The sequence below is a fragment of the Mobula birostris genome, chromosome 21, assembly GCF_030028105.1.
Source record: "Mobula birostris isolate sMobBir1 chromosome 21, sMobBir1.hap1, whole genome shotgun sequence".
NCBI lineage: Eukaryota > Metazoa > Chordata > Chondrichthyes > Myliobatiformes > Myliobatidae > Mobula > Mobula birostris.
This window is the reverse complement of record NC_092390.1, coordinates 13,174,052-13,190,521: the sequence shown is the minus strand read 5'-3', so window position 1 is coordinate 13,190,521 and position 16,470 is coordinate 13,174,052. Positions and strand designations below refer to the sequence as shown.

At 45.1% G+C, this 16,470-nt stretch overlaps 1 protein-coding gene across 2 annotated transcripts in view; it reads right to left on the bottom strand.

Moving 5' to 3' along the window:
- LOC140185601 (slit homolog 1 protein-like) overlaps positions 1 to 16,470 on the bottom strand; it is a 315,402-nt gene that overhangs the window by 140,655 nt on the left and 158,277 nt on the right. For both annotated transcript variants that reach the window (XM_072238998.1, XM_072238997.1), the window contains exons 11-16: positions 11,009 to 11,080; positions 10,107 to 10,178; positions 7,382 to 7,525; positions 6,021 to 6,184; positions 4,596 to 4,619; positions 3,050 to 3,194 (exon numbers count right to left, since the gene is read on the bottom strand). In XM_072238998.1, the coding sequence (XP_072095099.1) occupies positions 3,050 to 3,194; positions 4,596 to 4,619; positions 6,021 to 6,184; positions 7,382 to 7,525; positions 10,107 to 10,178; positions 11,009 to 11,080 (621 nt within the window). The remainder of the gene's footprint in view (positions 1 to 3,049; positions 3,195 to 4,595; positions 4,620 to 6,020; positions 6,185 to 7,381; positions 7,526 to 10,106; positions 10,179 to 11,008; positions 11,081 to 16,470) is intronic.

Genomic DNA, 16,470 nt, shown 5'->3' with positions numbered 1-16,470 from the left:
CTCCATGCCACTGATATTGTCCAAGGGAAGGGCATTAGGACCCATACAGCTTGGCACCAGTGTCGTCACAGAGCAATGTGTGGTTAAGTGCCTTGCTCAAGGACACAACACGCTGCCTTGGCTGGGGACCGAACTAGCGACCTTCAGATCACTAGACCGACACCTTAACCACTTGGCCACGCTTAGTAAAAACAGATTAGTATACATGTTCCCTGATATGATAAAACATCACAATCTACCTCGTTATGATCTTGCACCTCACTGCCTACCTGCAATGCACTTCCTCTGCAACTGCACTTTGTTCTGCACTCTGTTACTGTTTTACCTGTTCTAGCTCAGAGGTTCCCAATCTTCTTTATGCCATGGACCCTTACCATTAACCAAGGGGCTCATGGTAACCACTTTAGTAGCTTGACGCACTGTGCATGATTTGATCTGTACGTAAGACAAGCTTTTCACTCTATCTCAGTACATGTGACAATAATAAACCAATTCTAATTCCACACCTTTGCTTCCATTGTCTTCAAGGTCACAAATCCTTGGCAAGCGAAGTATTACTCTCCCTTACTTTTCTCCCTTTTCTCTTTTTTCTCCCATGTTCCTGATCTATCCATGTCCTCTGATTCCCGACTGCCCTGCAGCTCATTCAGTAACACTTTCCTTACTGGGTCCAGAAATTGTGGATTCAAGTCCCTCTCCCGAGACTTGTGCAGAGTAGTCAGAGTCTCCCATTGTGGAACTGGGCTCTTCGGCCCACTGAGTCTGTGCTGACCATCAATCACTGATCCCGCCTTCATCACAAACAAGAGAAAATCCGCAGGTGCTGGAAATCCTAGCAATGCACACAAAATGCTGGAGGAACCCAACAGGTCAGGCAGCATCTGTGGAAATGAATACAGCAATCTGAAGGGTTTCAGCCCAGACAGTCCTCTGTACTCTCTTCCATAGATGCTGCCTGGCCTACATTTTGTGTGTTGCCTGTTGTATTCTCCCCACGTTCCTACTCATTATCCTCTGATTTGATTGCTCACTTACATCTGAGGGACAAACTCCAGAGGTTAATTAGCCCACAAACTCTCATGACTTCAGAATGTGTGAGGAAACCGGAGTGCCTGGTGGAGACTCAAGTGGTCGTGGGGAGAGCTTGGAAACTCCGAACAGACAGCAGCGGATGTCAGTGTTGAACCTGGGTCTCTGGCGCTGTGAGACAGCAGTCTCTCCAGCAATGCCACTGTGCTGTCCATTTGGGGTGATGCTCCCAATGAACTACCAAATCACAATGTGCAGCTTGGCTGATTGACAGCCCCAACATGGTTGAGGGCATCAGACACATGGCAGTGACTCCAACCCCTCCAAGTCTCTCACCATCCTGAAATGGGAAGTCTATCACCATTCCTCCAATGCCAGATGGTCCAAGCCCCTTGGACTCCCTCCCCAAGTGGTGTAGGTGCACCTTCATCAGAAGGACAGTAGCTGTTCAATAAGATGGCTCACTCCCATCTTCTGAAGGGCATGTGGGGATGGGCAGTGGAGAGAGTCCGGAGGATGTTCACAAAAATTATCCTGGGAATGAAAGGGTTAACATATGGCTCTGGGCCTGTACTTGCTTGAGTTCAGAAGAATGAAGGGGATCTGATTGAAACCTACCGAATATAGAAAGTCCTAGATAGAGGAGATGTGGCTGACATTTTTCCTATAGTGGGAGAGTCTCGGACCAGAGGACACATCCGCAGAATAGAAGAATGTCCCCTTGGAAAAGAGATGAGGAGGAAGTTCTTTAGCCAAAAGGTGGTGAATCTGTGGAAATCATTGCCACAGATGGATGTGGAGGCCAAGTCACTGGAATATTTAAAGCAAAGTCTAATAGGTTGCTAATTAGTCAGGGTGTCAAAGGTTACAGGGAGAAGGCAGGAGGATGGGGTTGAGAGGGATAATAAATCAGCCATGATGGAATGGTGGAGCAGACTCAATGAGCCAAAAGGCCTAATTCTGCTCCCATGTCTTACATTAATAAATGCTGGCCTTGATAGTGATCTATTTTAATTTACCAAGTTTGCTGAGGTTAACCTGAATAGATTAATGTTGCCTCAGAAAATCCCAAGCACTGATGTTCAGCCTGGCCACATGCAGAAACATTCCACTTGTCATACCCAGACAGTTCTTACCACTGTCTGTAAGGAGTTTGCACGTTCTCCCCGTGACCGTGCGGATTTCCCCTGAGTACTCATTCCACGTTTCAGAAACATACACGCTAGGTTCAGTAAGTTATGACATGCTGTGTTGGCTCCAGAAGTATGGCAACACTCGCGGGCTTCCCAAGCACACCCTCGGACTGTGTTGGTTATTGGCACAAAAACGACCCATTTCACTGTATGTTTCAATGTTTTGATGTACATGTGACTGATAAAGCTAATCTTTAGCTAGCTCACGCCCACCTTCCAAGGGCATTTGGCGATGGGCAAGAAATGCAGGCCTTGCTTGTGGTGCAACATCATGAAAATGGAATACACTTTAAAAAAAACAAGCATCTACTCTCAAAATTAGCTGGTCAATAAGACCGACAAGGTGCAGGGGAGTTGTTTAGGAGACCACACATCCCTTCAACCTTCACAACCAAGATCGAGGATCTGGTCACGTTGTTGTTAATGGACGGCATGGTAGAGTACAGGTTAGCACAGCACTTACAGGGCCAGCGACCAGGGATCAATTCCTGCCTGCCGCCTGTAAGGACTTCATACCACTTCCCCCATAACCAGCTGGGTTTCCTCCGGAAGTTCTGGTTTCCTCCCACATTCCAGAGATGTACAGGTTAGGGTCAGGGTTAGTAAATTGTGGGCATGCTGTGTTGCCGCAGGCTGCCCCAGCACATCCCCGGTCATTGACAGCAATGACACATTCATTGTATGTCTTGATGTAGATGTGACAAATCTGCTTTGCTAAAACTACCCCCAAAGGCTCACCATCCGTTATTGAGCACCATGGGAAGCCTAGAGAGCGGAGAGGTGAAGCGAGTAATCGCGCGAGCAAGTCAGCCCACTTGTGCACTCACAGCTCTATGGTTGACTGTGGGATGAACTCGGGAACCTTGGTCAGCTTCTGGTTGGAGCAATCCACCACGTTGGACTCACAGCGGCATTTCGGCGGACAGACCATGTCCCTGTTGCACTCACTGCCCAGTCTCTGGTCCTCCGTACCTGCCAGAGGAAAGGAAACACAGTGGACAACAGGTCATAGAGTCATATGACGTGCAAATAGGGCCTTCATCTTAACTGGTCCATGCCAGTCAAGGTTCCCACCTCAACTACTCCCATCTGGCCATATCAGAATCAGGTTTATTATCACTGGTGTGTATATTGTGAAGTTTGTGTTTTACAACAGCAGTACAGTGCAATACATAATGCTATGTTTCTGTAGATTAAGAACTATATAAAATAAACAGTGCAAAGAGAGAGCAGAATAGTGAAGTGGTTGTGATCATGGTTTGTGGTTCATTCAGATATCTGATAGCGGAGAGGAAGAAGCTGCTCCTAAAATGTTCATTGTTCTCAGGCTCCTGTACCTCCTACCTGATGGTCGCCATGAGAAGAGGGCATGTCCTGAATGGTGGGGGTCCTTAATTGGTCATTCGAAGATGTCCTCAATAGTGGGGAGGCTAGAGTCCATGATGGGGCTGGCTGAGGCTTGAATGCTGTACAGTGGAGCCTTCATATCAGGCAGTGATGCAACCCGTAGAAATGATCTCCTCTGTACATCTGTAGAACATTGCTTGTCTTTGGTGACCATCCAAAGCTCCTCAAACTCCTGATGTGCCTCCAATCCTCTGGCGTGCAATCTTTGAGACTGTGTATCGATACGTGGGCCCCAGCTTAGATCTTCATAGATGCTGTCACGCAGGAAGTTGAAGCTGCTCACCCTTTCCACTGCTGACCCCTCGATGAGGACTGGTGTGTGTTCCCTCAAATTCCCCTTCCTGAGGTCCACAATCGGTCTTACTGACCTTGAGTGCAAGGCTGCTGTTGTGACACCACTCAACAAGCTGCAAATATCCCAATATCCCATTAAATCTTTCCTATCCTTGTACCTACCTTTAAGCGTTGTGAATTTACATGCCTCACTGTCCCATCACACACTCCCAGGTCAGGGACAGCATGGGTCAGATACAGAGTGAAGCTCCCTCTACACTGTCCCATCACACACTCCCAGGGCAGGGACAGTACGGGTTAGATACAGAGTGAAGCTCCCTCTACACTGTCCCATCACACACTCCCAGGACAGGGACAGCACGGGTTAGATACAGAGTGAAGCTCCCTCTACACTGTCCCATCACACACTCCCAGGACAGGGACAGCACAGGTTAGATATAAATTTATAGAAATACAAAATATCTCAATTTTCCTTTATAATTACTGCCACTGATGGAGAAGGAGATGCAGGCTGCTTCTGTCACTGAAAACATCCTCACACACCAACTACGTACAAAACACCAATACTTGTATCCTGAACCACTCACAATCAGCTGAGCAAGGTCTTGCATTACAAATTCCAAACACAGATAAATACCTAACACGAATTTACTCATGCTGAGCTGGCCTTACCTGGGATGAAATATTGTTCTTTTGCTGTGGATGGAAAGAGACAGAGAACTGTTACACAGGAAACGATACAATGTTCTACCAAAGATAAAACTCTGAGTCAGGAAGCTGAACTGAACTGGAGAGAGGTACAGGGAAGTGCTTGTGTTGCTTACTCATCATGGAGATCAAATACAGTACTTTGAGATAGAATAAGGTGTTACCCAGTCACAGATAAAATGCAAGTGTTCTTGTGCAAGGCCACATCGAGGTAGATTGTGAGGTCAAGAGTCTGTTTTATCAAATTAGGAGACAATTACTCTGATTATTTCTGTGTTGCTCTCAGGAAGTAGACATGTTTGGCTACGAGTGGAACAGGGTAGATTGGTCCATACTGATTTCTGAATGAATCGAGAGGTAATCTTCTCCTGAGCGACCATTCCCAGAGTCTGTGGTATAGCTGCTCTCTGCCCCTTTCACAGTTTGGCACTATCCGGCCCTGACAGGAACAAACACAAAGGAAGTCTCCTCATCCACCCCCTCTACGTTCACCGAGCAAAGGTGGTCACTGGTCTAAAAACGACATATCTTTTAAACTCCCAGCCAAATAATTAACCAATTACCAATTAGCTTTCTGCGTGTGTGTGCATATACACAAGCTAAAGATCAAGATTTGATTTTATTCACCATGTACATTTATATGTATTGGGAAATTGCTGTGGTGTGCTGGTGTGACATGCAACAAAAATAACATTCAGCAATTATAAGGAATGAAAGAATTACATAAAATATAAAATTACAGGTTAGGGTATGGATCTGGAATAAAATGTACACACATACATAAATACCAGCATGAATTCCCAATGTAAAAGCATTATAAATACAGTAGTTGTTTAAAGTATTTACAGTGCAGTGTAGTGATGGGGTAATAGAGGGTGGAGCGGGGCTAGCTACATACATACGCGTGCGCGTACATATTGTTATCCTATTGTTTAGAGGGCGTGCATATAAGGTGAGAGGTAAGTTCAAAGGAGATTTATGGGGTAAGTGTTTTATTACATAGAGAGTGGTGAGTGCCTGGAACGTGCTGCCATGGGTGGGATTGGGAGAAATATGATAGAGGCACTTAAATTGCTCTGAAACACAAATGAATGTGCAGGGAATTGGGGGGAGGCGTTGGATGGATATACTGTACATCGTGTGCTTACTGAAGGATTAGTTTAATTTGGCACAGTGAGTTTAATTAGCACCTTCAGCCCACAGAACACTGCAGGCTGATCCTGTCCTGTCCTGTACTGTTCCGTGTTCCATTGAACACCCGATTGGGACGCTTCTCAGACAGTTCTGCACTCCCACAGACCTTCGATGAGCACGTGTGCAGAGACTGGGCACGTGTTTGCCCTGTTGACGAACCTCAGCCTCTCGCTCTCGCTCTCACAATTACGATACCTGAGCACCGGAACTTCTTGCTTTTGATCTGCCCGATCCTCTTGTTTGCCAGGCGGCGTGGGCTGGCGCATCGTGCCCCACTGGTCTCGATAGGGTTGGACCGAAGGTAGTCGGCTAGCCACTTGAGGTGACAGTCACAGATGAACGGATTCTGGGCCAAGTGCCTGGTGCAGCAGAAGAGAACCATAACAAGGTAACTGTTCGAGACATAAAAGACTGCTGATGCTGGAATCTGGAGCAAGAAAAATTAAACTGCTGGAGAAACTCAGCAAGTCAGGCAGTATGTGTGCAGGGAAACGGACAGCCGATGTTCTGATTCAAGACTCTTTATCGGGACTGATCCATATCATGAATCCAGATGAAGGGTGGCGATCTGTTCGTTTCCCTCCACAGATGCTGCCCAACCTGCAGAGTCTGCCAGTACTTTCTGATTTTGTTTCAGATTTCCAGCAACTGCATTTAAAATAAATTACACAATATCCCTACATTTTTGCTCCACTCATCACAGTCAGAAGGCCAATGTTCCATTGAAATGTGAAAAAGATTTGGTACGTCCTTGCTGGTCGGCTGCACTGCCCGTGATCATAAGAAACTTCAGAGAGTTGAAAACACCGCGCAGCGCATTGTAGATACCAGCATCCCCTCTATAGACTCTGTCTGCACTTCTCGCTGCCTTGATAATCACCCTGGACATTCTCTCGTCACCCCTCTCCCATTGGGAAGAAGATGCAATAGACAGAAAGCATGTAGCACCAGACTCAAGGACAGCTTCTATCCCGCAGTTATAAGGGTAGCCCCCTAGTATGACAAAATGGGCTCCTGACCTCACAATCTACCTCGACATGGCTTTTCACTGCACTTTCTCTGTAACTGTAACACGGTATCCTCATTCTGCTATTGATTTCACTTGTACTACCTCAATGCACCGATGTGATGAAATATTCTGTATGGAAGCATGCATGACAAAGGGTATACCTCAGTACACATGATAATGATAAACTCATTTACCACTGCTGGTTGTACTCACTGCATCTACCTGTCAAAGGTAAGGTCTTTACCAAGAGAGCGGGGTGCATGGAACGGGTGTTGGGTGTTGGTGGAAGCAGAAACATTAGGACCACTTTAAAGACTCTTGTATAGGCACATAGATGATAGAAAAATGGAGGGCTATGTGGGAGGGAGGGATTAGATTGATCTTACAGGTTAAAGGGTTGGCATGATTTTGTGGGCAGAAGGGCCTGTTTTGTGCTTTACTGCTGTATGATCTATCTACAGTCTCTATGGTAGCAAACTCCTTTTCAATTATAAAGATTAAGTTTGAAAAGTCTTAGGATCTCTGACAAAGGTTTTCATCTACATACAGCGTCTGGATGGCTCGGAGTGAGTTGAACGTCCCTTTGGCCAGTGTCTGGATCTTGTTGTCGTACAGCGAGAGGAGGCTTAGGTTCTGTAGGTCCTGGAAGGTGTCCGCTCGGATGCAGTTGATCTTGTTTGCATTCAGCAGCCTAAAGAGTAGAGAAGGAAACATCATCGACTGTGCCTGGATGGACCAGGCTAATATAGGAATGCAAAAAACTACGGCCAGGAGTAGGCCATTCAGCTTGTTGAGTCTGCTCTGATATTTGTGCTATCACGGCTGAGGAGGTGGGGAGAGGGGGTGCAGAATGACAGAAGAACATAAAGTAGGAGTAAGAGTGGGCTACTTGGCCCTTCTAACCTGTCCCACAATTTAATATGACCATGGCTGATCTGTCCAGGCCTCTCCTCCTCTCTGCCAGTTCCCCTGAGCCCTTGATACCCTACCATTTTAAATCTTCTCAGTGATCTGATCTCCGCAACTCTCGAGAATGTAAAAGACTCACCACCGAATCTAGACTGCCAAGCATCGTGGGCATGCTACGTTGGCACCAGAATGGGTGGCAGCATTTGTGGGCTGCCCCCAGCACACCATTGGGTGTGTTGGCTGTTAATGGAAATGACGTGTTTTACCGTACATGTAATAAATAAATCTGAATCTGAACCTGCATGTACGGTAAGATGCGTCATTTGCATTAACAGTAAAACTATGTCCCTCTGTCTGAGGCTCTTCCACTAGTAAAAACATCTCAACTTATACCCTGTTGAGATTTCTGTGGATCTTGCATGTTTCAGTAAGATCAACCCCCTCATTCTTCTAAACCCCAAAGAATCCAGGCCCAAACTGTTGAGCCTGTCTTGATGAGGAAACCTTCTCATCCCAGGAATTAGCCTGATGAATTTTTTCAGACTGCATCCAATGCTACTTTGTCCTTTTTTAGGTTAGTGGGATCAAGACTATTCCCATTCTACTTTATCATTTCTTGTTAGTCACTTTAGTCCTGTGCATAGTGTCACTTTATGCACATACAATCAATCCATGCATCTAAGATATCGTACATATTTATATTTATTGTATTATTTAAATTTCTTATTGTATTCTTTATCTTTTTTTTTAATATGCTGCATTAGACCCACAGTAACAATTATTTCATTCTGCTTTACACTTGTATACTGGAAATGACATTAAACAATCTTGAATCTTGAATTATTCTGGATATGTCCTCACCAACACTCTGTACAGCTTCAGCAAAACTTCCCTAATTCTAAGGTCCAACCCCTCTGGAATAAGCCAACCCTTTAAAGCCTATGATGCGTGCTGAAGTCTTGGGGAAACTTGGCAAAGCAACAGTTAAGTTGATGGGTTAGAGGTGTGAATGAACTGGCCTAAATTGAGGTAATCAATTAAACTAGAACGAGCAGGCATAGGTTTAAGGTGAGAAGAGAAAAGGGTAAGAGGAACTTAAGGGACAACTTTTTTGCACGAGAGGAGATATCTGAATGGAATCAATACTTAGAGGAAGTGGTTGAGGCAGGTACAATAAATCTTTTAAAATTCAGTTGGATGGGTACATGGATTGGCCTTGAAAGAGAAAATAAATCAACCAGGATTAATTAGCAGAGCAGACTCGATGGGCTGAATGGCCTAACGCTGTTCCTGTGTCTTATTGGAAAGGTTTAGAAGGTTAGGTGTCAAACACTGTCAACTGGGACTAGCTTGGATGGGGCACTTTTGTTGGCATGGAGCCATTGCACCAAAGGGACTGTTTCCATGCTCTGGAAACTAAATCTGGAACAAAATCTGAATTTTAGTTGTGGGACCATGAAATTATGAGATTGTTGGTTCATTAATGACCTTTAGGGAAGAAGATCGATGGCCTATAACTCTGGACCCATCAGTGAAATTGGTTTTTAACTGCCCTCTGATATATGATCTAAGCAGAAGATCAGGGCAGGGTCCAAGGAGAACAATAACCAGTGAAGGAATTAGAAGAAATAGTGACCCCATTAGCTCTATCTCCACTCCACGTTTACCGGGTGCTGAAATCCTCATGACCACTGGGTTAGATGTCCATTGGTCACAACCCAAAGAAATGATCTCGCTTCCCAAAATGATGATATTCCTCGCCATGCCTGCACGAAGAGTGGCACATGAGCATAGTAGTTAGTGCATTGCTTTAGGGCGCCAGCAATCACCAATCAGGATTCAATTCCCACTGCTGCCTGAAAGGAGTTTGTACATTCTCCCCGTGGCCACCTGGGTTTCCTCTGGGTGCTCTGGTTTCCTCCACATTCCAAAAACAGACATAGTGGTTAATAGGTTAGTAAGTTATGGGCACATTATGTTGGCATCAGAACATGGCAACACTTGCAGGCTAACTGCGCACATTCTCAGAATGTGTTGGTCATTTACGCCAGGGGTCCCCAACCTTTTGTGCACCGCGGACCAGTTTAATATTGACAATACTCTTGCGGACCTCGTGTGCGTTCAAGTTCAACAGTGGGAGTGACTGGGAATGAGGAGAGGTGCAGCTGACTCATATCGGTTCATACCGCCAAATCATATCGTTTCCTCACGGCCCGGTAGCGCATGCTCACAGCCTGGTACCGGTCCGCGGCCTGGTGGTTGGGGACCACTGATACGCAAATGATACATATCACTGTATGCTTTGATATTCAGATGTACATGTAACGAATAAAGCAAACCTAATCCTGAGGCCAAACACTCACAAGAGTTGAAGAGCATAGAGTCCATCAAACACGCCTTTTGGAAGCTCGTTGATTTTGTTGCCGTACAGGACCCTGCAAAAAGAGGAGATGCGACAACTTTAAAGACTGGTATATTAGAACAAGAAGGTTCTATTAATGGGCCAGAGGTGGAGAGGGACAGCAGGTTCACTTTCCTGGGCATTAACTTCTCGAATAACCTGTCCTGTGCCCAGCACATAGATGCAATCATGAAGAAGGCACAGCAGTAATTCAATGTTCTGTGCAGCTTAAGGAGACTTGGCGTGTAACCAAATCCTCTAACAAACTTTTACAGATGCACTGTTCAAAGTTCCCTCACTGGTTTTATCATGGCTTGCTATAGCAAGTTCAACACACAGGAATGTAAGAGGATGCAGGGAATAATCGACACAACCTGATCCATCACTGGCACAGCCTTTCCCACTACTAACTTCTTACCCCAAGAAGGCGGTATCTATCATCTCCGAATGCCAGCAGATGTGCCATGCCATCTGCTTGCTGTAACCATTGGGCAGGAGGTACAGAAGCCTGAAGTCCCACACACCAGGTTCAGGACGACTTTCCTACAATCTGCACAACCCTAATCCTACCACAGAAAAGGAACTCTACGGACCACTTGATAGAAGTTTATAAGATTATGAGAGGAATAGACAGAGCCAGCATCTGTTTCCCTGGTTAAAATGTCTAATACTAGAGATCATAGATTGAAGATGAAAAGGAGTAAGTTCCCATTTTCGTTGCGGGGTGGAGATCTCCTGGTAAGACTAGTGTGTGGTGCCAGATCATATATGCATCAATGGGAATTGAACACCAGAGCAATTGGCCAAAAATGTCCTCTTCATAAACACCAAGATCTCTTTAACACCATCCTAATGAATACTCACAGAGAGTTGAGAGATCGGAGACCTTGGAATGCATCAGGAGCAATCTCTGAGATCTGGTTGTTGCTGAGGTCTCTAGAACAAAGAAAAAGCCTTAGGATTAGCACTTCTTTGTGTCAGATCTTCATTCCCACAATGTGGAATGGCCCAGTATTTATTGTCCAACTGTATTTTATAATTTCTCCAACAAAGGCTCTTTGATGGATTTCCTGGTATGTAAGAAACTGATTTCACTCCAGACAATCAAGAAAATACATATTGAATATGGAACAAAACTATATTGTGGCTTCAGAACTGAAGAGTTCTGCTTCAGAAATAACTACACTATTATTTAAGATGTTAACTCTTTACAATGGGAGCATCCACCCAACCATATAAAAATTACTTTGTCTAAAACTCGTTAGATTCTGGACTAGTTCCTGAGGATTGGAGGGTGGCTAATGTAACCCCACTTTTTAAAAAAGGAGGGAGAGAGAAACCGGGGAATTATAGACCAGTTAGCCTAATGTCGGTGGTGGGGAAACTGCTGGAGTCAGTTATCAAAGATGTGATAACAGCACATTTGGCAAGCGGTGAAATCATCGGACAAAGTCAGCATGGATTTGTGAAAGGAAAATCATGTCTGACGAATCTCATAGAATTTTTTGAGGATGTAACTAGTAGAGTGGATAGGGGAGAACCAGTGGATGTGGTATATTTGGATTTTCAGAAGGCTTTTGACAAGGTCCCACACAGGAGATTAGTGTGCAAACTTAAAGCACACGGTATTGGGGGTAAGGTATTGATGTGGATGGAGAATTGGTTAGCAGACAGGAAGCAAAGAGTGGGAATAAACGGGACCTTTTCAGAATGGCAGGCTAGTGGGGTACCGCAAGGCTCGGTGCTGGGACCCCAGTTGTTTACAATATATATTAATGACTTGGATGAGGGAATTAAATGCAGCATCTCCAAGTTTGCGGATGACACGAAGCTGGGTGGCAGTGTTAGCTGTGAGGAGGATGCTAAGAGGATGCAGAGTGACTTGGATAGGTTGGGTGAGTGGGCAAATTCATGGCAGATGAAATTTAATGTGGATAAATGTGAAGTTATCCACTTTGGTGGCAAAAATAGGAAAACAGATTATTATCTGAATGGTGGCCGATTAGGAAAAGGGGAGGTGCAACGAGACCTGGGTGTCATTATACACCAGTCATTGAAAGTGGGCATGCAGGTACAGCAGGCGGTGAAAAAGGCGAATGGTATGCTGGCATTTATAGCGAGAGGATTTGAGTACAGGAGCAGGGAGGTACTACTGCAGTTGTACGGGGCCTTGGTGAGACCAACCTGGAGTATTGTGTGCAGTTTTGGTCCCCTAATCTGAGGAAAGACATCCTTGCCATAGAGGGAGTACAGAGAAGGTTCACCAGATTGATTCCTGGGATGGCAGGACTTTCATATGAAGAAAGACTGGATGAACTGGGCTTGTACTCGTTGGAATTTGGAGGATTGAGGGGGGATCTGATTGAAACGTATAAAATCCTAAAGGGATTGGACAGGCTAGATGCATGAAGATTGTTCCCGATGTTGGGGAAGTCCGGAACGAGGGGTCACAGTTTGAGGATAAAGGGGAAGCCTTTTAGGACCGAGATTAGGAAAAACTTCTTCACACAGAGAGTGGTGAATCTGTGGAATTCTCTGCCACAGGAAACAGTTGAGGCCAGTTCATTGGCTATATTTAAGAGGGAGTTAGATATGGCCCTTGTGGCTACGGGGGTCAGGGGGTATGGAGGGAAGGCTGGGGCGGGGTTCTGAGTTGGATGATCAGCCATGATCATAATAAATGGCGGTGCAGGCTCGAAGGGCCGAATGGCCTACTCCTGCACCTATTTTCTATGTTTCTATATTTCTATGTAACGAGCAGAACAAATTCAAAGACCTTATTACAGTGTATTCTAGTCATTCAACATAACGACGAAAAATGTTGCCGACAGTACAGACAATTACACAACTTGTGTTTTGCCCACAACCATTCAGGAAAATTTATCAATGCCTTGGTCTGTACCAAAAGTCAAAAGTCCAAAGGTCAGAATTTCAAGGTGAGAAGGAAATTTTTGAAAATAATCAGCAAGTGGTTTAGTGATTTCGCACATAACTTGCTCAGAGGAATATAGATGCGTGTCCATGCACATTATCATCTAGATCAGGGGTCCCCAACCCTTTTTGCACCGCAGACCGGTTTAATATTGACAATATTCTTGTGGACAGGCCGACCGGCGGGTGGTGTGTTCAAGTAGGGTTAAACTCACCTCAACATGTCTTTTACAGTTAGGATTGCCAACTTCCTCACTCCCAAATAAGGGACAGAAGTAGCAGTCAAATCCCAGGACACTTTATCCCTGGAAAGACTACCACGACCATGAAGCCTTGCGTGGGCACTTGTGTACACATGCATGACTGCCCATGTGATGTGCTCATGCGAGAACGTGCCGATTTCCCCCCCCCCCCACAAATCCGTTTTGCCTTCATCTTCCGGACTATATTGTACATACATTATTTCTACTTTATGTAGGCTGTGTACTTATCATATCATTCCTGCTTTTACTATATGTTAGTGTTATTTATTTTCGGTTTTATGTGTTATTTGTTATGATTTGTTAGGTTATTTTTTGGGTCTGGGAATGCTCAAAAATTTTCCCATATAAATTAATGGTAATTGCTTCTTCGCTTCATGCCATTTTGGCACGGAAGGTTTCATAGGAACGCTCTACCTTAGCGAGGGAAATACGGGGCAAACCAATTTAGCCCAATATACGGGATGTCCAGGCAACACAGGACAGTTGGCAACCCTATGTTCAAGTTCAACAGTGCGTGACAGGGAATGAAGAAAGGTGCGGCTGCCTCAAATCGTTTCCTTGCGGCCTGGTAGCACACGCTTTGCGGCCCGGTGGTTTGGGACCACTGATCTAGATCATTGATATGGATGACAAGTACCAACAGACCCAGCCTATCTGTGTGTGGAACCAGGACTGGTGGTAGAGGCAGATACATTAGGGGCACTTAGGAAACTCTCAGATAGGCACATGGATGAAAGAAGAATATGGGAGGAAAGGGTTAGATTGATGGTAGAGTAGGTTAAAGGGTTGTCAGAACATTGTGGGCTGAAGGACCTGCACTAAGCCTGTTCTGTGTTCTATGATCCATTTGTTTATCTAACCAACTAAGTTGTATCAAATTGGGCTTGTGAATGGTAAGAAATGAGGAGGTGTTGATAGCGAGGAGGGCTTTGCAGAATACATGGGGACCTTGATCTCTTCAGGAAGTGGGCTGAAGTGTGGCAAGTGGATCTCAGTACAGATAAGCGAGAGTTGATGAATTCTGGAAAGTCAAATTTTAGCAGGGCCTTAGACAAGGTCCCACATGGGAGGTTGATTAAGAAGGTTCAGTCTCTTGGCATTCAGAATGAGGGAGTAAATTGGATTGGACATTGACTTCACAGGAGAAGCCAAAGAGTGGTAGTAGGTGGTTGCTGCTCTAACTGGAGGCCTGTGACTAGTGTGTTACAGGGATTGGTGCTGGGTCCGTTGCTGCTTGTGTAAAGGGTTTCTTTTTTTATGTCACTGCATAGTCTTATTAAGATGGCTTCTTTGTTATGTTATAATTGAAAGGGCTTCTTTGTTATGTTAACTGCTGAGAAAGTCCTTCCCGCTAGCAATTTGTTTGAATCATGTTACTGATAAGAAGATGTTATGAACCAATTGGGATAGTTGTTATGTTTTTGGTGTATCTGTAAGATATTGTATGCGTGGGGTTTTGGGGGAGAAGGCGGGAGAGAGAGACAGAGGATGGACCAAGTGCTGCGAGTCAGCTAACGGGGTCAGACCCCGAATGGAGCATTTGGCGAGGAGGGGAGACGGAGACGGACTCTTGTGGAGCATCTGGTCAACCACCGTTGTTGGTCCCAGGCGGCCGGCCGAGGCGGTCTGAGGGGTTGCAGGGTGAAGAAGAAGGGTCCTGAGCTCCAACTGTTTGTGCACGAAGAGATTGAACTTTGATAAGTGTGGAGCCTTTTATTTTCCTTTTATGTTTCATTCTCTATTAATTATATAGTTCCAGTAATATCTATGAACTGTAAATCATTTAATCGTATCTGGTGTATTGTCTGTTGTTTGGGCGGGGTGGGGTACCTCACACAGCATCCACACAAACTAATTACCCAGTTTGGCAGGGCCGAAGGCTGTTTCACTAGACGACAGCGAGCCGAGCGACCCTGAGGCTGGCCGGGGGGCTACACTTGTCATCCGTATCAATGATGATAAAGTGGTAAACTGGACCTGCAAATCTGCAGATGACACCAAACTTGAGGGGATAATGGACAGGGAGGAATGCCATCAAAGCCTGCAGACGGATCTGGACCAGCTAGAAAAATGGACTGAAAAATGGCAGATGAAATTTAATGCAGACATAAGTGTGAGGTGTTACACTTTGGGAAGACAAACCAGGGTAGGGCACACAGTGAATGGTAGGGCACTGAAAAGTGTGGTAGAACAAAGAGATCTGGGAATACAGATCTGTAATTCCTTAAAACTGGCATTACAGGTAGATAGGGTCATGGAGACTGCTTTTGGTTCATTGCCCCTCAGAAATCAGAGTACTGGGTAGAGAAGTTGGGTTGATACAGTTCTGTAAGATGTTAGTGAAGCCTAATTTGGGGTATTCTGTGCAGTCCTGGTCTTTGCCCTCACAATCTATTTCTGTAGCTGTAAAACTTATTCTGTATTCTGTTACTGTTTTGCCTTATACTACCTCAATGTACTGTGGTTATGAATTGATTTGTATGGATGCCATGCAAAACAAAGATTGTCACTGCACCGTGGTTCATGTGACAACTATGAACCAATTTTCTCATTTACCTCTCATTTTTCTGATGTCAACCACATAGTGTCCATCATACCATTAGGTTATAGGATCAGAGTTAAGCCATTTGGCCCATCGAGTTTACTCTGCCATTCCATTAGGGCTGATTTATTATCCCTCTGAACCCCACTCTCCTGCCTTCTCCCCGTAACCCTTCATGTACTGACTAGTCAAGAAGCTATCAAAACTCTGCTTTGAATATATTTAGTAGCTTAGCCTACATAGCCATCCATGACAATGAATTCCACAGATTCACCACCCTCTGGCTAAATAAAATCCTCCTCATCGCAATTCTAAATGGACATCCCTCTATTCTGAGGCTGTGCCCTCAGGTCCTAGACTCCCCCATTATAGGAAACATCCTCTCCACATCCACTTTAACTAGGTCGTTCAGTGTTTGATAGGTTTCAATGAGATCCCCCCCCCACCATTCTTCTAAACTCCGGCGTGTACAGGCCCAAAGCCATCAAACGTTCCTCATACTTTAACAGTTTCATTCCCAGAAACATTCTCATGAACCTCCTCTGGACCCTCTCCAATACCAGCACATCCTTTCTTAGATAAGGAGCCCA